This window comes from Branchiostoma lanceolatum, chromosome 15 (assembly GCF_035083965.1).
Source record: "Branchiostoma lanceolatum isolate klBraLanc5 chromosome 15, klBraLanc5.hap2, whole genome shotgun sequence".
Lineage (NCBI taxonomy): Eukaryota > Metazoa > Chordata > Leptocardii > Amphioxiformes > Branchiostomatidae > Branchiostoma > Branchiostoma lanceolatum.
In genome coordinates, this window is record NC_089736.1 from 5,893,031 (window position 1) to 5,914,213 (window position 21,183).

At 41.8% G+C, this 21,183-nt stretch overlaps 2 protein-coding genes across 3 annotated transcripts; one reads left to right on the top strand and one right to left on the bottom strand.

The window, feature by feature from the left end:
- The first annotated feature begins 2,133 nt into the window (after positions 1-2,133).
- Positions 2,134-7,101, top strand: LOC136449301 (uncharacterized). The gene is made up of 8 exons (XM_066449281.1): positions 2,134-2,356; positions 2,923-3,047; positions 3,433-3,513; positions 3,781-3,866; positions 4,188-4,412; positions 4,901-4,978; positions 5,164-5,306; positions 5,882-7,101. Exons 1-8 carry the CDS (start codon positions 2,160-2,162, stop codon positions 6,576-6,578), a joined length of 1,632 nt encoding a protein of 543 aa, XP_066305378.1. The 5' UTR covers positions 2,134-2,159; the 3' UTR covers positions 6,579-7,101.
- Positions 7,102-7,116: 15 nt separating this feature from the next.
- LOC136449302 (uncharacterized) lies at positions 7,117-12,708 on the bottom strand. 2 transcript variants are annotated; one of them, XM_066449283.1, is made up of 7 exons: positions 12,467-12,708; positions 11,621-11,743; positions 10,824-11,041; positions 10,543-10,675; positions 10,019-10,072; positions 8,865-9,065; positions 7,117-8,355 (listed from the first exon to the last, which is right to left on the bottom strand). In XM_066449283.1, the coding sequence occupies exons 2-7, from the start codon at positions 11,736-11,738 to the stop codon at positions 7,895-7,897; spliced, it is 1,185 nt and encodes a 394-aa protein (XP_066305380.1). In that variant the 5' UTR covers positions 11,739-11,743; positions 12,467-12,708; the 3' UTR covers positions 7,117-7,894. The 2 variants fall into 2 exon arrangements, with proteins under 2 accessions (XP_066305380.1, XP_066305379.1); XM_066449282.1 differs by having other exon boundaries at positions 11,621-11,746.
- Positions 12,709-21,183: the final 8,475 nt, after the last annotated feature.

Below are 21,183 nucleotides of genomic sequence, written 5' to 3' on the forward strand. Positions count from 1 at the left end.
GTATCAAAGACCTCAGACCAAAAACAGTCCCCTGGGAGTTGATGACCTAACAGGTGTCAGGGCTGCTCTCCTATGTTAGGCTAGGAATGGCCAAGTTACCCATTATAGGTGGAAAATTGTCAGAAACAGGTAAATAAAGTTAGAATTTGGTCACCCCAGTACAGGGGGGACTTTTTTCCCTATAGTAGGCACCTGAATTTCCTTTTGAGGTACAACAAAAGTCAATACAGGGGCCCTGACAGGCCTAAAAGCAAGACAAGTGTGTAGAAACCATCACAAAAAGCAGCTATAAACAAGGCATAGAGCATAGAAAAAGAGTTTGACAAGGTCAAAACACAATATTCACCTGGTATGAGACCCCCCTCACCATTAGGGACCCCCCCCCCCTTTCAATTCACCTTTAGAATACTCAAATCCCATCCTTTGTACACATAGCCTAGCTGCAGCCAGGCACTGATTGGAGGCGGGGTTAAAAACTCAGAAAAATGGCTAAAAATAACAAAAATGGGATAATTTATCAATAAAAATGAGCCAAATGAGGTCTGACCATTGCTTAGGTAACAGGTCTAAGGCTAAAACCCCATGAAATGGACCAAAATGGTCTGCCTCTATCCTATGTGAATTTCCTATAGGGGAGACTAAAGGGATACAATAAATGGCAGTAATGCATGTAGCCCTATGGGGAAGTTAAGAAAAAGAAGGTGTCATTATCTCAGGAATCAAAACATCAGACTACAATAACTTACCCTCAAATACTAACCAGTTATGTCAACTGTCATCAGATTCATCCCTGACAAATTCTATACGGCTATTCTCCAGATAACCCCCCCTAATCAGAGCCCTTGGATAGGCCCTTCAGGCTTCAAACACCCAGTTGAAGACCATCCCACTATATCAGGGGGGTGCCAAACCCCACAAGGTAGAGAAAGACCATTTATTTCAACTAATTCAGCAAATGCAGAGTCTATCCTACCACAGCCTATCCTATATTGCCCAGATTTCACAAAAAATCCCACCAAAAAGAATTTTCAATGGTTTAAACCATGTTTTTTACTTGGAGTCTCTCATCGTGCGGTCTGGGCGCAGGCGCAATCCCTTTAGTCTCCCCAATAACAACAACAAAAGGTATTTTTTGCAGCATTTTTCTCGAATTTTTGCACGCTCTTGTATTCTAGAATATTTTCTCAATCAAGTGTTAATGTATTTTCATGTTATAGGTATGAAATTCGTCGTCAAAGGGTTCGAGAAGGTCACAAAATGATCACCCACAACAGTAAACAAATTATTTTATGGTATCATATTTTTATTGAAAATGAATAGCTAGAGGCCTAGAGCTAACATAATTCCACCAGGTCACACCACACATATGGACCACCCATAAAGAATGCATCTAAGAGATCTTTGATGCAACATCCCCAGCATAATGTTCTCCTACATACTAGTGGGGTGCTGTGAAACAAATCAAAGAAACGAGTAGAAACAAGTGATGATCCCAACCGAGATTCGAACCCACGCCGAAACCGGCAGCCCAGATCACAGGCACACACGCCTTAACCACTAGGCTAAAAGGTCGCGACCAGTTAGACTAGTCAGTTGGAGGCGCTTGAACCCCCACTGTTACAGCTGCTCTAGATAGATTCCAATAAATGTCCATGTTTATTAGTTAGTTAGTCTGTTTACTTCCCACCAACAGCAGCCGCAATGAAGATCGCGGTGGAGGGGTGCGCCCACGGCGCACTGGAGGAAATCTACGGCACGCTGCAGTACGTTTGTCGTTAGTTAGTTACACTGTGTTACTTCCCACCAACAGCAGCAGCCATGAAGATCGCGGTGGAGGGCTGCGCCCACGGTGCGCTGGAGGAAATCTATGGCACGCTGCAGTACGTTTGTCGTTAGTTAGTTAATCTGTTTTACTTCCTACCAACAGCTCCCGCCATGAAGATCGAGGTGGAGGGTTGCGCCCACGGCGCGATGGAGGAAATCTACGGCACTGGGGCTTGCTAGGGATTCCAAGCCTTCAGGTTCAAACCCAAAGCCTTAAGGTTCAAAGTCAACAACCCTAACCATAAAACCATCTTGCCTAACCTTGTTTGTTGTTTGTTTGTTTGTTTGTTCGTTGGTTAGTAAGTCTGTGTTTCTTCCCACCAACAGCAGCGGCCATGAAGATCGCGGTGGAGGGGTGCGCCCACGGTGCACTGGAGGAAATCTACGGCACGCTGCAGTACCTGGAACAGCAGGAGGGCGTCAAGGTGGAGCTGCTGCTCTGCTGCGGAGACTTCCAGGCCGTGCGGAACGCTGACGACCTCGAGTGCATGGCCGTGCCGAAGAAGTTCCGCTTCATGGAGTCTTTCCACAAGTAAGACGCTTTTGGTAAATCTCCAAGCAGATGTAAAGTTCTGGCCCATTCTCTGTAATGTAACAGTCTGGTTCAAGCGCCACTTACTGACCAGTCTACCTGGTCAGGACCTTTTAGCCTTGTGGTAAGTGCATTGGGTTTGTGAGCTGGTGGCCTGGGTTTCATTCCCGGGAGCCAGGAGACTGTACTACTCGCCTCATGCATTTCAGTAAAATGATCCTAGTAGTAGAGAGTACTAAATGTTGGGAAAACAGAAGATTCAAGTTAGGATGAGCCAGATCTTCACATCTGCTTTGAAAACAAAGCTGTTGGTTCCATCTAAATATAGATGCCCTCGGTCCAAGCAAATGTGCTACCCGGTATGTGTAATTTTTTTCAGGGCAAAATACTATTGGCATTCTGCAGCAATTTGGTAACATTGTTTAAATCTGAAAGCAACAATAAAGCCTTATTTTTAATACTGCTTGTTCTAACCAATAAGACTTCGACTTTTCATTGATCTAATTAGTTGGATTTATGTGTATCTTCTTCTTTTTCTGACATATGTCTTGACATGTTGTTTCCAGGTACTACAGTGGAGAGAAGAAAGCTCCCTACCTTACCATCTTTATTGGTGGGAACCATGAGGCCAGTAACTATCTAGCTGAACTGCCTTATGGAGGATGGGTGGCACCCAACATATATTACCTCGGTAAGCTGGTTCTCATTCTGGTTATCTCCGGGCTGTTCACCTCGGACGGGGGTACTGTTTTAGGTTGTGTTTGTGTGTTTGCGCCTATTAATATAACTAAAGATCCTTTTGAGGAATTTGTCTGAATTTAGTGAGGTCCCGAAGAAACATGGTGACTTTTTAGCAGTATTTTCAAGTACTGCAGCATTACAGGCCGACACCCCCTTCCTGAAAGTGGTGTGGTATAGTCCATGGACAGTTGGTCTGCCGACTGCCACGAATGACCCCTCATGGGAGGGAGATAGCTGGGATTGATTGATAAGGGAAGGGGATCTGTGATGGCGGGGGCTATGGCATTAAGAAACTCACAGAAACTCTAACTAAATATTTGTTTGTTTCTGTCTAGGGTACGCTGGGGTGGTGAATGTAGGTGGCATCAGAATAGGTGGTGTGTCAGGCATCTACAAGTCACATGATTACAGGAAAGGTGAGTTTCTTATAATTTTAAATATGCTCGTCACGTTCACTGTAGTGTGATAGGAAGTAATCAATGGACACATGTAATTGCATAAAGAAATGAATGAATGAAATTTATCGCTTGGCAGTTGTACGATGTATGGCAACAATAACAAAGCAATCAAGATAATGATAGGTAGTACTTATCTATTTTGATTGATGAACAACATTTAAACAAGATAAATGAGGAACTCTAAATGTTTCTTGGAGTTGTGAGATCTTTGTTTCTCTACTACAGGTCACTATGAGGCTCCACCCTACAATGAGAACAACAAGAGAAGCGCCTACCACATCAGGAGCCTGGAGGTCTTCAGGATGAAACAGGTTAACACACAAGTCATCATTTAACCCTCACCACCCTAAGAACTAGATTCAGACTTAGAAGGTTTTGTGGATTGGACTGTTAGTTGGGATGTCTGAAATTTGAACTTGCCAAAATCAGCAGGGCAAAGATTTTTACATCTTGGTGATTTGTTGTGGAAGAAAAAAAAATGCATTCTTTTCAAATTGTACTTCCTTAAAAAGTTTTAGAATAAGAATGAAAATGCAACCACTGCTGCTAAATCTGGTTCATTAACCCTTGCCCTACTTAGCTCTAAAGATCCATATCCATGAAAATGACTAATTAACCCTTGTTCTCCTCAGCTGAAGAGACCTATAGACATCATGATGAGCCATGACTGGCCGCGGGGAGTCTACCACTGCGGCAACACCAAGGAGCTTCTCGCCAAGAAGTCTTTCTTCCGAGACGAGATTGAGACCAATACCTTGGGCAGCCCTCCCGCGGAGGAGCTTCTGCGAGCCCTGAAGCCGTCCTACTGGTTCTCCGGGCATCTGCACTGCAAGTTTGTCGCAGCAATAGAACACGAAGTAGGGCCAAGAAAAGTCTGTTTTATGGATGACATCATCTTTAAGTGCAAATCTGATGGAAGGGCACAAAAGAGATTTATCATGTTTTGTGATATGAATGTTTTAGGACATTTATTTGCAGTGTACATGTAATACTGATAGCTTATCAATCTTAGAAAAGGTTTACTGTAAGTTTTCAGTTTTCAGCATTTTCATACCAGACTGGAAACATTGTGCCTATCTGTTAAAAATGAAGAATATTCATTTTCAAAGAATAGAAGTAGGCCAAGGCATGGATGGTTGTTTTAAGGTTGGAGTATGGGAGCTAAAAAGCAAGCAAGCTTATCCTCATTACACGTAGTTTTGTGATTGGATACTTACATGTAATGGCATTTGTTTTTTTGTGGTAGCTTCATGGCAATTCTGTTTGTCTAAGAATTCACAAACTAAGGAAAATTGGGCAAATTTGGCCTTACTCAAACTGAAAGTCTGATTTGTTTTTCCTACAGAAAGAGGGACAGGAGACACCAAAGGTGACGAAGTTCCTTGCGCTGGACAAGTGTCTTCCACGCAGAGATTTTCTTCAGGTTGGTTTTGCTAGGGAAATTTCCCTGGTACAATGAACCTGTAAATACTGTACATAATGTCTGTCTTGTCTGTCACAACCAGTTGAAGAATACAATGTAGCTCTTTAGTGAGCTAAACTGGTTCAAGATCACATTCACTTTCACTTGATTGAAATGTTATCATGACCATGTATCTCTCTCCACAGGTTATTGATGTCCCCAGGAATGAGTTTGAGCCCCTGGAGCTACACTATGACACTGAGTGGCTGGCTGTGCTGCAGGGGACCAACCATTTGTTCAGCACCTCCAAGGTGCCCATGAACATGCCCTCACAGTTCACAGATGACAGGTCAGGGAGCATCCATTAACACTAGGGGGGAATTATGAATGTCATAAATAAATATTATCAATGGCACCTACACACACACTTTTGTCAGATTTAAAAAGATAACAAACAACAAGAAATTCTCTGTCAACAGTAACCAGAAAATATGAAAATATGTTGTGAGGTAGCCTTTAGTGTAGTTGTAGAAGTGATACTAATCTACCACACTAGTGTCACTTTCTGTACTTCTTTAGGAAAAGTAAGTAAAAACTTGATAGCAGTGATACCATATTTTGTGTCTTCAATTCTTATTTTAACAATTTATTATCCCGGTTTTGAAAAATTTGGAATCTTGTTTTTTTGTTTTGCCCGCCTTTTTTTCATACTCTCGCATTAGATTTGAAGTCTGCAGGGGATGTCATCCATTGAATTTACTTGCTGAGGCCTTATGTATACAATTATGATTTTCAACATCTGGGTAGTTAGACTCAAAGTTGTATCTGTTTGGAATTTACACAAAACCTTTTCCTTTTATGAAACATAATGATTATGTTTTTATTTGCATTTTCATTTATTCAGTTTTTGTGATGTATTTCCAGATGGGATTACTCTGTAAGTGCAGAAGAAATGGAAGGTGTGAAGAAAGCCTTCAGCGGTGACCTAAAGGTTCCCGACAACTTCGTCCAAACGGCGCCGACCTTCAACCCCTCTCAGATGCGGAACACGAGACAACCGAACCTCACCATCAATCCCCAGACCACTCTGCTGTGTGGGAAACTGGGCGTCACCGACCCCTGCAAGAAACTCCTGAAAGTCGCGGAGGGAAACCCCGACGAAATAGACTTGGATGAAGATGATGATGAAGACGATACTCGCAATCCCGAGGAAATCAGCACCAGCGATGTTGATGACGCAGATGCTGATGACGATGACAGCGCTGCGGAAGAAGTGATCGTACCAGTTAACCCTAACACCACTGAGCCCATGCCAAGTCAGGAGGAAGCAAGCATTTCCGACGAAGAAGCGGAACTAATCAAAGAGATGCACCGGATCCGCTCATCGCCGGCGACGTCGCAAGACGACAGCTCTGACATCCTGACCTCGCCGTTCCACACGGGGTCGGAGACGGAGAGCGCGGCCCCGGATTTGTCGGACTCAGATTCGCTGCACCAGGGGAAGACGGACTCAGACAGCGGGAAGAGAAGCAGCGAGAATGAAACAGACGGGTCCGGGTCGAAGAAAAAGTTCAAGAGAAGAAACCAGGCCATGTATGAAGACACGGAAGAAAGTTGTTAGTTTCACTTTCGTGTATTGAGGTTCTTTGAACAATAGACTCCAAAGACTGAAGTTTGTACGTGTTGGAAACTACTCGTACCTATCAAAATGGACCAATGGAATGATTAGATTATACAAGAACATGGGCTCTTATTTCAGTACATTATTGTAAAATGTCCTCCGCGATCAGGTGATAACTGCATAGTGTATTACTCTTTATAATGTTTTTTTATTTCATCTGCTTATCATGTTACAAGAAATGAAATGTTTGGACAAAATGTTGCTGATTTGTAAGTTTTAATCATAAATGTGATAAATTCTTTGGAAGACGAATATTTTTTGTTTTCTTAGCGTAACCTTTGTTGACTTCATTTTCCAGACGGCTGCACTTTTAACCTTCTCCCTGCTGCCTAACTCTGTATCCTATAGATGATAGGGTGCCAAACGGCTTCTTCAGTGTGCTAAAGGTTAAAACTAGTGCAACATGTTCAAGCTGTTGATGTTATTTGTAAAATAAACAAGTTTTCGAAAAAGAGACAACAGACTTTTTTGGACAGTGTTATAATTGATAACATTTTATTTTCTCTGAATTCCCATCCCAAAAATAAAAGTAACATACTTATTGATACAGAAATGTACTTGATTGTGACCATCACAATCATCTTTGCTAATAATTCTAAGCACTTGATAGTATGGATGACAAAACTCACCACTTTTGAGGCACATCTCGAATTTGAATAAGACCGTGCATGTTCCCAGCAAAACCTAGTACACAATAATTTGTGAACATAATTTCATTGCACAACGTGCCCAATCAGTATTTTTACAATATTGCCGGCATGGCATAAAGAAATTTGATATAAATCTGATTACAATCGCCCTCTTTAGTACTATGAAATTAATGAGCTTGATTTTATATACCATATCCTACATACATGTACATGTAGTCTATTATAAATCTGAGATGCCCGTGCCATGAAGTATGCTTCATCTCTTCTCAGCTCCTGATGATTACCTGTAACTCGTACTTTCACCATTTTCTAAGCAGATATTGCAGAAAAAGCAGTAGTCCTTGAAAATACCAAATCGGAAGAAAACTGCATGGCTCCTTTTAGTACTGTAAATCTTTAAACGTTCACTCGTCTGTAGTTTTAGTTTTGCAGTAACCTCTCCACCGCAAATCATGGTACCCCCAATATGTGTTTTCATTGTATTACTATGGTACAACAGAATTCTTTGAACCACAAACTTGAAACACCGCAAAAACCTCTTTACCTGTAGAATTACATCCCTGCAAAAATAAATGAGTTTACAGTAGCATGATGAGAACCTAATACTTATAGCTCATCCTTCTTGACTTCCTCATCACTCTTTTCAGGTGCCATCTCTTCCTTTGGTTGCTCTTCCTTTGGTTGCTCTTCCTTTGGTTGCTCATCCCTTGGTTGCTCTTCCTTTGGTTGCTCTTCCATTGGTTGCTCTTCCATTGGTTGCTCTTTCGTTGGTTGCTCTTCCTTTGGTGGCTCTTCCATTGGTTGCTCTTCATTTGGTTGCTCTTCCTTTGCCTGCTCTGCCTTTGCCTGCTCTTCCTTTGCCTGCTCTGCCTTTGCTTGCTCTGCCTTTGCTTGCTCCTCTGCCTTCTGTTTCCTCCTCTGTTCTCGTAGTTCAGGTGTGTCCCTCTGGCAGGTGTAGCCGTCCCCCACATACCCCATGGCGCAGGTGCACCTGTAGCTGTCACCCACGTTCTCACAGATGGCCTGTGGGGCACACTTGTTCAGGCCCTTCACACACTTGTCTAGATCTGTGAATAAGATATGAACAATATCGGCATGAAACTCGTTTCCATAATTATGCTACATATACATGTATAGGCACATCTCAAGACAGCGATGGGGCAAGAGGCTAGGGGACGGTCGAGGAAGTAGAGTTCAGAGGTGGTACAATAAGTCAGTTGTCAGCCCTGACAGACTTTCCAGGTCATGGGGTCAATGAAACATAATACTAATTCATGGGGGGGGGGTATTTTTTGTTCACAGCCACTAGTACTAGTACATGTTTCCATGTGCTAAGTCACATTCACTGTAGAGTGACAGGATGTGATTTATGAAAATATCTCGTCATCTGCATAGATAATGAACTATAATTAAATAAGACACACAGGATACATTTCCCGACGGTATGAGATTTTTAAACTCTTGATCAGTTTTCTTGCTGGAGCAAGTCATACAACGAGTAATATGTTTTTTGTGAGCAAGCTGTAAAATCGTACCTGGATTACTTATGAAAGTTTACAAATATCATTCTCCATACCTTTGTAGCTCCTTTTGGGTTTCTTTGGTTTCTTTTCCTTGGGTTTCTTTTGTTTGCTCTGTTGTCCAGGTTTTAACTTCTCGCAGGTGAAGCCATCTCCCTCATACCCTATGGCACACTCACACTCGTATCCATCGTCCGTGTTCTGACATATGGCCTTCGGGCTACACTTGTGAAGGCCTCTTGCACACTCGTCAATATCTGTGGCAAAAACATTACAACAGGTTATGATTTTTTGGCCAGTCAACAATAAAGTGTGTATTTGTTTTGTAAAGTTTTGTAAAGGTACCATGTGTGCTGTACTTGTCTTTGAAATCATTTGCACACTCGTCAATATCTGAGGCAACAACATTACAACAGGTTATGATTTTGTGCCAACAAGAAAGCGTGTTTTGTTTTTGCAAGGTATGCTATCATTTTCAATGAAATCATTTGCATAGTCGTCAATATCTGTGGTAAAAACATTACAACATGATTTTGTGTCAACAATAAAGTGTGTATAGTTGTTTTGTAAGGCCTTGGAAACGCATCCTGGATGCTATATCTATATCCTTGTCAATGAAAGGATATTTTTTCTTAGTTCGAGTTTGCTCAGTGCAAGGCCACATGGAACACGCACTGAAGCACCATCCTTTCTCCCTAAGTCAGAAACATTAAGCTATTAAAGGCAAACTCGACTGAACTGACTCAATAGATGAAGCAAGGGTTACGAAGGCTGTTCGGGAAATTCCCTACCGTATTTTACTACTAGGCAAATTTCAGTTAGCCATGTATTGACAAAAGACTGTATGGTTATAGTAAAGCTACTAGCCACCCATGTTATGAACATCATGCACTTTGTAACTTGTTGACTTGGTACAAATAAAGATACATAATATGTGACTTGACTTACTTGACTTATGTCGGGTATAATATATGATATGATATACATATAATATGTATGACAGTAATATTAATCATTATTATGTGTTCAGACCAAGGAGGTTAAAATTAACCTTCTTGTTCAGACTAATGGCTTCAGCTTGCTTTTTCCCTAGTGCGTGTACAATCAACAAACTACCGTTTAGTAAGATGTTGAATGGTTAGCAACCCACTGATCCCTCATTAGCATAATAATTCATTAACATGTTAGGAAGACTCCACATTATACTCACCCATTTCACAGATGAACGGATATTCCTCTCTACATTCCTCGTCCTCCCATGTCCCTGTAGAAAGAATGTAAGGTTGAATAAGAGCTATCTACCACTCAAAAACCAAGGCACAGAACAAGAGATATCAAACCCGCACGTTCCACTACGGTACCTTAGAAAGCCACTAGGGGGCCCATTGTCGAACTTGATCCTTGTTGTCCCAACCCCTATCCATCTATCAATTTATCATATTAAGGGTCCTTCCACAGTTTATCGAGTTATGCTACTAAGTAAAGCAGACACAAACAGTCACACACACACACACACACACACATACACACACACACACAAACACACACACATATACATACACACACACACACACACACATACACACACACACATACAGACAAACGGTACCGAAAACGTAACCATCTTGTCACTAAAAGCTGCGGATTGCCTATCTTGCCGTAGCCTTTAAAAAAATATTAGTACATTCAATTTGATACTTGCATGCAGAATTGAGAAGATTCAACTATCCGTACCTGACCCTCCCTCCCAGAACATTGCGCAGCTCTCCCCACCCCCGTTGGGAGCCCCGGGGTACCAGTTCTTGTACATCTTCCTGGTGATGTTGGTGCCGTCACTCCACTGCCACACCCCGACGTCTCTATCCGGCTGGGAAAAGAAGACAAAGAAGGCTTTTAACCAAATGCGATATGCGATGTTTTCTCTTACCATAGCCTCGGCTTCTTGACTCTTGACTTGAAATAATCGTACAGAAAAGTACTTGTTCAGGTAATCTATGATTGAACCGAATACGTACATGTGAAATATCTTGTAGTCCTATCCATGCGTCACGGTCCCCGACCAGCTTCCAGACGAACTCGTTTTCGTCCTGGCTGGTTATTGTGACGGGTCTCGCCTCTTTGTGGAAGTACTCCCGACACAGGTACTCAGCCATGATCCACTGGGTGGGCGTCTGAACAAAACGGTAGCAGCTGCCGCCGCCTTGGATCCACCCGCCGTCCTCTGGGCACAGCTCTGTTTGTATGGGTAGGAAATAACCTTTAGATTCTAAGTCACCAACCTTAACCACAAGACCACCTTGCCACCACGTTGCGGCACGCGTTCCGACACTTCTCACTCGGAGAAGAGAAGAGATGGGAACTGCTAGTAAGTAGGAGTCATAATTTCGTCTCTGAGCACAACGTCAACTCTACTGAATTATTTCAATATTCAACTTGACGTTATGCTGAGTGTCCTAAATATAATCCAATGACGTCGAACTCCGGGGCACACTGAATTAGACACAGACGTAGCCTCAGATGTGAGGCAGGTACTAATTTGTTTAAACCTTACAACCAGTAGTGTGAACAGTACATTAATCTCAACATGTTAATTTATCCATATATACTTGTACGTAGCTTAACCTTTTACTTGTACTGTACGTATGGTAATTCATTTGCAGTTACGGTTGTGAAAGACCTTATCTCAATAAACATTCGGTGTTCAAAGTTAGCATCACTAGGAGAGGGTATACTTTGTGTCGTACCCCATTGCGCGCCAAAACAAGAGTGTTATATAACCTGGCGGAGATAATGATTATGCTGATGTGCTGACCTTTCCGTACGGGTGTCTTATCCTTGTCGGACCAGTGGGCGGACCAACCGGTCTGAAGGAGGCACAGGGTCGTCAGAAGGAACGCTCCCTTGCGCATGCACAGTCTTAGTGCAGACATATTTTCTTCTGAAAATAATGAGTAATGGAATTAAATAAAGTGACATGTGTACAGGCTGGAATTATGTTGTCTCAGTGTATTTTGTCCGTTTGTTTAAATTGATCAGAAAAGTTAAATTACTTATTTTTGTCTCTTGTAAATTACGGATGTTTAAATCAAGTTAAGTTTTCGACATACCTTCCCGGCTTATACGTTAAACGGTAATGTTCACAACATACTTCATGGATTTTCTAGTTTATTTTGCAAATCTGGACAGCGTTGTGTTCACTTCCGGGTTCCTGTACGCCTTAGAAAAAGCCTTGTGGTCGAAATGAAATCACGTCACATTTCTGTGTTTACGTTTTGAATCTGCGTGAAACGTTCCATCAAAGATTCGTAAGAATGTTTTTTCAGGTACATGATTGATATATATGTATAATCAATCATGGAAAGTTCAGAATACAATAGTTCCCTTTACTAAGCTGTTTAGCTGTCAGGGTCTGTTTGCTCTATATGTCCAAGATCTCTGCTATTTTAGCAGCGATTTTTACATGCATGTACTAGTAACAACCAGAGTGAAAACTTGCCGTATTAGAGTGCTATTTCTGAAGTGTAACAATCCGAAAGTTCTATATCAATATCGTTACTTATATCACATGTACAAGAACATTATTGTCGACGTCTTGGTACCGGTAGGATATAAACGCTGACGTGTTCTTTTAACAAAATTGTAAACACAACAGTCTTACCTCCAAAGTTGAGCACAAGACTTTTCTCACTTCCGGGTTGACAAAGTTTGACCAAAATCACAGCAAAAGTCGCTATTTTCCCTCAAATTTCACCAAATCAGTGCGACCGAGATTTACTGTCCACCAATATCGACAAAAGCAGACAAGTTCTGATTTGGGGACTCGCTACTAGATCGACCTATTTGTGGTTCCCGCGTTGTCCAATGGGGGAGGACCACGCGCGGCACAGCCCTTCGAAGTTTACACTTGGCTAGTTTCCCAATTTGAGGGCAACAAACGCAGAAATGAACAAAAAGAACTGAACCTCATTAGATAGACAAACAGTGTAAAAATATTTTCAATTTTTTAAATATTTTCATAAAGATTAATAATGGTAGGAGCATGAACTCGTATAGCGATTTTTGGTAATTTAAGAAATAAGTAGCTACTGTGTGTATTTCGTCGCCTTCTTTGAGAAGACGACTTTTACTAACACATGGGTTAACAGGTGTTCCCACGGTAGCCTCGGTTTAAAGACTTTTCGGTGGGCATGTACTGATATCTAGATCTGTATCTGTATCTATACAGCCGGTATAACCGCCCTTAGACGTAACACACCAGCTTCGCAGGCACGCAGCGAGGCAGCAGCTGGTTATGTTACACTGAATGACCTGTCACACCTAACATTTGCGCATATAACTAAAATCGTTGTTTAAGACTGTCTAGTGAGGATGCTCCTACAGTACTTGGTGGTATCGTCATATCGTTTAAAATGCTGCCACATTTTCTGCGTGCGCTTAGCTATAGATATAGTGTCAAGCAAAATTACAAACGTACCATTGCTAGCTAAAGCACTCGCATCATAGAATGTGCTATCGCTAAGACAACTTGACATTACATCTGGACCCTTCTTAAAGCCTGATTTGAGGCAACAGTTGTCCCAAAACCTTGTTTCTGTCATTACCCGTTGGGGCAGTTTGTTCTGACTTTAATTATAGGTTACGTACGAGCAAAAATGACACCTGTTGTGTTGTTCAGAGAACGCCACCTAACGAACCACCTGTTAATCGCAACAAAAGGCCAAATGTTGCATCAGAGTAAATGAGGGAAAGAGAGAGAGAAAGGGAGAGAAAAGGGAGAGAGACGTTTTCCGTGGATTTGCGACTTAAGATTCTTTATTGAATAGATAACGTTATATATCATATGGATATGGAATTAGAAGTTTTGAATAATTCTGTTCAGACAAAAACCGTTAATGAAAAAGTTTAACGTAAATAAAAATTCTTAATCATCTTCGACTATTGAAATAGCCTGGTCTCCAGAACTATTATTGGTGCCGAGTCTCTTTGCCCTCTTACACAAATAAGATGACGAAGAGACTTAGCATCTATGATAGGCTTGGAGACCAGGCTACTAGCTATAGAAAAATATGGAGTGGTCGGATATTTCTATTCGCAGTGTTGAATAGAATAGTCAATAGACACAGTGTAGACCAACTCTTTACCATTTTAAATGGGCTCGCCCCAATAACTTTTGTATTGCCTTTTGAGAGGAAACGACATAAGAAAAAATCTCTTTCCCGTCCTAAGACTGAAACCTTAAACCGCCTCCTCGGATTTCGTCAATACTGTGTCGAAAACTCAAGGAGCGGATTATTCCGGCCCATTGTCTAGATTTTCTCGATCTATATACCTGTTACAGGTATTTTCTTATCCTTTCAGTTTTGTTGTGCAACTTGCCGATTCATGGTTGACTAGTCTTTATCAGAAAAAAAAAAAGATTCATTCTTTTGCAACACACATGCACAGACTTCCGAATGAAATGCCCTATTTCACCGGTTAGAGAATATTTGCATGTGAAAGAAAACAAAGCATTCAACATTGTTGTGTGCACAACTGCTTTGTCAATCATTTGGCTTGTTATATATAACTGAATTACAATCATCTAAAAGTATATCAAGTTGCCGTCAGTTCAAAAGGCTTGTCAGGGTGCAACAGCCTCACATTTAAATCGGGAAATAGTTCAAAAGCCTACCTAGTAAGGTTATATCCTAAGAACATAAAGCACGAAACTCTAGAAGGGTCGCACCAATATGTCTTCAGGAAGGAAAGCTTTTAATATCTATGATTAAGTGAAAGAACGACCAAAAAAAGTAATTCTCCCATTCGAAAGAGGGAGGAAAAACAAGAAGGACATACGCGGCTTTTAAACACACTTAAGCCAAAAACGAAGTGGCCCCATAGCGTCTTAAGCATAGCTTGGTAACTTGACTCCTTACATAACATGGGAGAATGTCTTCAGTTCACGTCATGTGTCTTAAGTACACACTCAGGTGTTTGGTTTGAAGAATTAGGGTCACTGCCCCTCAAAGCCGCCATACAGTCCATATCGTGCGGTTACCACGCAGCGGACCCCCTCATTGAGATTCAGCCCCGTGAACTACAATATGTGTTAGACAAGAAAAGTGCCGGGACAAATAATTGAGTTAACCGCCTGGTAACTTTGTTTCAGTTCTCCTCTTCAAACAAGATTGTGACCGACGGCGTTGTCAGGAAGTGTACTCGCGGAGCAAAGCGTCGGAGGAGATTTGACTTGCTGTGCGATTGTTCTTCTTTGAAGCAAGACTTGAACGGAATATTTCAACCAAGCTGACTTACGTTTGGGACGTGTGTATGCATATTTATCAACGGAGTGCAACTCTGTCCAAGTAGGACAAGACAGGTGATATTTGACTTGCTGTGCGAGTGTTCTTCTTTAAAGCAAGACTTGAACGGAATATTTCAACCAAGCTCGGGACTCGCTTTGGGTACGTGTGTATGCATATTTATCAACCGAAAACAACCCTGTTCACGTAGGACAAGACAGGTGAAATAACTGGCTGCGACAGGAGTCATCATGGATACTTCTGTGAGAAAATTAGCAAGAACCTTGGACAGAAACATGCGAAAGTCTGCCAAAAAGCCAAGAGTGGTCGAAGCGTCCCCTCACTTCAAGGAGATATTGTCTTTGCCCAGCATTGGTTCGAATCAGAAAATGGACGTATTCCACAGTCCGAGTGACCAAGGTGACAGAAAGGTGCATCGTCCGATTTTTTCACAAGGGAGTGTAGTAAAGATGGCGGCGGCTCCCCGTTTCCGAGGCAACCGTGCAAAAACCGCAGTATCGTCTGCAACTGAGGCAGTCATGGCCAGGAGAAGAGGTTACGGTGTACCTGAGAGAAAGACCGTGGATTATTACCTCAGGGGTTACCGTGAAAGACTTCCCGTCGTATCGTTTGACTCAGAAGGTAACACAAGAAGAAAAGACAACAAAGTCAACGTACGGAAGGCCAAGCCTGACGCAAGACCAACCCATAGCACTGTTCACTGCTTCAGTCGAAAAGACCCCCCACCATCCTCTGATTCTGACAGAAAAGAGAAAGAACCTGTAGCAACGATAAGTGATCGTTTCGCCGCCCTTGACTTGGACAGCAGAGCGTTACGACTGAAGAGAGAAAGAAGAGAGAGTCTTGAGTTGAGTCAAAGTATCACCAGTCTTCAGGGCACCATTACGGACATGCTGTCCAGCATGAAAGGACGGGAGGGGCTGTACGAAGGGTTCGGGCTGAGGAGGCAGAGTGCCCCGCAGATCATGTTGACTACTTATGCAGACAGGGAAGAGCCCGTGTGCGAGGAAGACTCTCTGTTTCAAAAAGAGTGAAGGAATTAAGAACTTAGTAATACTTGAACTGGAAGAAGAAAGTCAAACCTTGCCAGTGACCACCTCTTCATAAGGACAACTTGGCCAATGTGACCACTTTTCGGTGGTCCCTTAGATAATTTTTCCCATTGACACAAGCATTAGAATGCTGGCCATTGTAACCACTTGTCCACATAGACCAGATTCTATCGGTCTCCAGAGTGGTCTTCTTGGGCGGTTTTGACTGTATTATGTTACTTCTATGTCAGCATATGTTTAACGAATGCACGTGTGCATTACTACAAATATCCGCAACAGTCGTATATATTGCAATTGCGTCAGATTACTAGTGTCTAATACAAATCTGTAATGTCTATCTGCAACAAATCCAGTTTTCTACGTGTGATGATATACAGATCTGTTCAATTGATTACTACCGAAATATACATGCATTCATTTAACGGATACTAATGGAAGGTTATACTTTCTTGATTTTGATTCATACGATACGTGGTTTGTCGAGGGTGTGAAATTTTTTCAAAATAATTTGAACTCAATCCAGACTCCAATGGAAAGCGAGTAAGTCTCTAAGTAGCGTATTCTTCAATGTTCGCCTGGATGTTATTTGACTGTGGCGTCCTCTAGCCGACATTCTGGGTACTGCACATGTACGACTGTGGGCGTCTCAACTCCGTCATTGGGTTGCTAAAAGAATTAATTAGCAAGATAGCCGTGATATAAGCGGAGACCGGAACTAAACGTGCGTAATAGAGAATGTTCGTGACAAACTTCTGATTCTTAATCTGCTATCTGTGTTTTCATCGTCGCTAGGATGACGTCAAAACTGATTAATTACGTCGCTAATTTTCCGCATCTGAAATCTTTCTGGACACTTAATCCATTTAGTATACGTCACAGAAAACTAAATTACAGTTTCTGTTATGTCGCACACGTGCTTTGTCCGTCGTATTTCTTTGATGAGCGGCCAAGCGGACAGATATACGTCACATTTGGCCTTTTAATGACGACATAGCGTGCATCAACGAGCAAATGCGTTTTCAAAGTATCGTCATATGAACCCACTGTACGTGTTAATTCCCTAACTACTGATAAATATATATATATATACAGTTTTTGCGTGAATTTTCGTATTCTGAGCTGATTTTAAGTTCTGTTTTATATACAGTACTCTATATGGAAAGGGAAAATGGTAAAAATAATGTAGAAAAATATAAAAGGATGAATAAACAGCACATTTGTCTTGATATCATATTGTGTTGTAGATCAGCTATACAACAGAAATGGGCATTCTGTATTTGACAGACACTAACGTTATCTACATGTATGACAGCGTATTTTGATTGTACAGTATAACGTAATTTCCGAAAACAAGCTTTTACTAAATTTGATCAAAACACCCTGTTGTTTTTAGCTTTCATGCAGCAGAAGGGTAGAATTATAGTCCATTGCGGAGAGTTCAACTTTTTTTAGCGTTATCGACTGAGAACGAATTAGCCGATGACGCCCGAACTCGACCGCCAGCCAATGAGAGCGTGGGATTTCCTGGGAATGACGTCATCAGGTGAACCTGTGATGGAGGGACGAACCACTGCACGTCCGGATGAAGTATCGCGAGAATTGCGCTCATCTCCAAGCAGATGTTAGAAGTGAGAATTTTCGTAATGCCCCGTTTTGACACGGCATTTGGAATGGTAGTAAGAAAGGATAACGTGGTTGTGTAATAGGAAAAAGGGACAACCAGGGAAAACGTTCATAGTTTCTCCCTTTTACATCTGCTTGAAAATTGAAATGGGCTATATTCAGTTTGTGCGTATCCCTGAAGGCCGATGGGGACAGTACGTTTCATACAAAGAACGGGGTTAGGACGGAAAATGCTGGAGTTTGAACATGGTGCAAATTCTCAGACAAAACAGGCATTTTATGGCATCAGTTGGATATGCAGCAAAATGGGGTACTAGTATTCATACCTTTTCGAACAGCGAAAAAATGACAAGAACATAGAAGACAGAGAAATAGAGGAAAGAAAGGGGCAAAGAAGGAATAAAAGAAGGAATAAGAACGAAATCAGGTTAATGTTACAAAAGGAAAAGAAGTGAAACACTACTTGAGCGGGGTTTGGTATACCGGTAAACTGTATTAGTATTAGTGTCAAATAGGGAATTTGTGCGATTTCGAAAAATACGTGTTGCGCTTCTTTTCGTTCCCATACCCGGACCCCCGCCTCCTACTTTCCACTCTGAACCTCCCCTTATACACGGTATTCTAACAACCGTTAGGTCACAGGGAGCCATCCTTATCTACTAGGCCACAGTAAAGTAGCTGACTTCTGCAGATTTTCCCATTCTTATGGACTCATGGCGATATAACATGTGCCACACGGGCAGGATAACCAGGAGCCCGGGATGATACACAAACAATAGAAAATACGGAAACAAGATAAAGAGCATAAAAGCACAGAACTTCATCTCACATCAGCTGTACGTGGTACAATCTATGGCAACAATAACGAAGCAATCAACACAAAATAAATAATACTCATCTATTCTAGAAACTATGACTACGGGAATATGGATAAAATGACGGATTGACATAGTGTAGTCTGTATAACGCAAACTCCAGCTGTCCGGGGGGTTTTTCTCCCCTCCCCGCGGAGTTTGTGCACGGCTCTCTCTAAGGCTGGGGAGCCGTTATCAAAAATGGTAACACCAGTCATAGGGCAGGATTTCAGCTAGGCTCCCATTGCCATAGAAACCACCTTGTTATCATGTCTGTTAGCTGTCACACAGGCAGACGGGGAGAAAGGGATGGGAAATGAGATCCAGATGTTGGTAGGGTGAGAAATGAGATGTATCCAAGCCGGTTAAAGGGATTTTAAACCTAGTACTTAGTTTATCTGTTCCTTTAGAGGCAGGCAATGTCAGTTTCTCCCACATCAAAAACCGAGTTTGAAAATCCAACAAGAAAAGACTTGACTGCCGAAAAATGTTCAAAGTACAGAGAAACGGCCTGTGAAACTCTATTCCTACCACCTGCAGATCAGACATCTGCAGCTGTCAATCACTGGATAGCAACAGCAATAATCATCCTTAGCAACTAGAGTCTGGCCTAGGCAGGCAGCTCTGTGGGCTTCTCCCGTGTTACAGGCGCTTCCCACCAAGCTCCGTGGGTGGATAGCCGTTACAGGCGGCGGGCGGACACGGGGCTTGGTTGAAACCAGGCTAGACATAGTGTATCTGAAACGTTTCTATCTGTTATGATAATTTACATACAGTCTGTCTTTTTGTAAAGCGCCACAAACCGGAAACAAAGTTACCAATGTAGAATTATTGGTATTATTGAAAGTAGATATGGAGTCGGGACATAACATAAGTAGATTGAAAATGCGTGTTCTTGTCTTTCACATGTGTACTATATTTACATATCATATTTAGTACATTTCGTTTGCCCATAGTACACGTTTGTACGATGGTTTTATCCGTCTTTTGAAATGCTGCTTTTCCATTTTTCTCGATCACTGGACACTTAGTTTTCAGTGAAAACAGAAAGGTCTCACTTGAAAAGCGCAATACGCTTGAAAAACAACAAACATTTGAAAAATATACTTTTAAACAGTATAACAATACCCTTGAAAAACAGCAAAAACATTTAAACAAACAAAAACAATAAACAAAACAAAAACAAAACAAGCAAACTAGTCGCAGCCGTACAAAAGATCAATGATTACCCTGAAAATTATATCATATTCATCAACATACCAGATTATCAATAAGTATAATAAGATATCACACATAAAGCTGATATCTCGGAGCCTATCGAACCGCCCCCTTTGATGTTTTAATGATTGACAGTGCATGATTCGATTCTGTGTGTGTCAGCAAGGACTAGTAAAGGGGGGGGGGGAAGTTGGTTCTATTTGAACCATGCTGGAGGATTGCCCTCACAGGACAAATATCCAAAGTCTAAAGTATATTTGCTGTCGACTGTTAGCCGTGATGGCTTCCCCAACTTCTGTTTACCATGGGATTGACATTGTAGGGACATTCCGTTAAAACACGGGGGGGGGGGTGTTCAAGAGAAAGGGAAGGGGCTAATTTGAGTTCGCAGGATTTAATTTCGCGGCAGGGAGAAAATGGAATGTTATCGCGGTGGTGAAAAGGTCACAGCGAAATGTTGTTCACTAATTTAAGATTTAAAATCAAGGGTAACGCAAATCCAGTTTAGGACGCAGCGACGCCGCCAGCGTGCCACGGGTCCAGTCCAGTCTTACACAGCTTGAACCTACTGTACCTTTCTTTACAAAACTGGTTCTGAGGAAAAAAACAAAGAATTACACGGACTCGTGACTTTGTTGCACGTCACCTTAGGAGGACAAGTTCATCCGTGTTAAACTGCGCGTACGCCCCTCCCTGTACACCTAAGGGATAAGTACCAGGGACAAACCGTTTTAGCTCTCTCAGAACATCTGCGGATTCACGCCTGAAATGTTTTGACCTACATGACATTAAATTCTACAGCCGTGTCAATGTTACTCCTATGACTCTTTGTTTCAGCGCAAATGTTTTGGGAAGGCAGTGAAAAAACATAGTATTCTTTAACATTGTTCTCAGAGAAAAAACAAACTTGAATACATTCGTCTTCGTGTTTTAGAAAGCCGTTGAATATATCGCAAAATCCCATGGAATATATCCCCAGTTACAAGATATTGCTAACCCCATTTTGCAGCCAGCTCACATCACAGAATATTACAAGATCATTACAACATTTCAGACTAAAGTATCCAAATTCTATGTACATTAACGTGAAACGCAAACGATGGCCAGACTGACAGAAGATCGCCAGCAGTGGAGAACCTTTACTGAATGTACGGCTGACAAAGCTATAGGGGAGAGGATGGGAGCAAACCAAGAAACTAACAAGGACAAACTAACGAATATGAAGCTGCTATGCCTATGCCTATGCCAAAGCCCCAAACCTACACCACTTTTTCCTTGCCGTCAAAAGGTATCAGTCACCAGAAAGTGAAGACCATATTTTTCCAA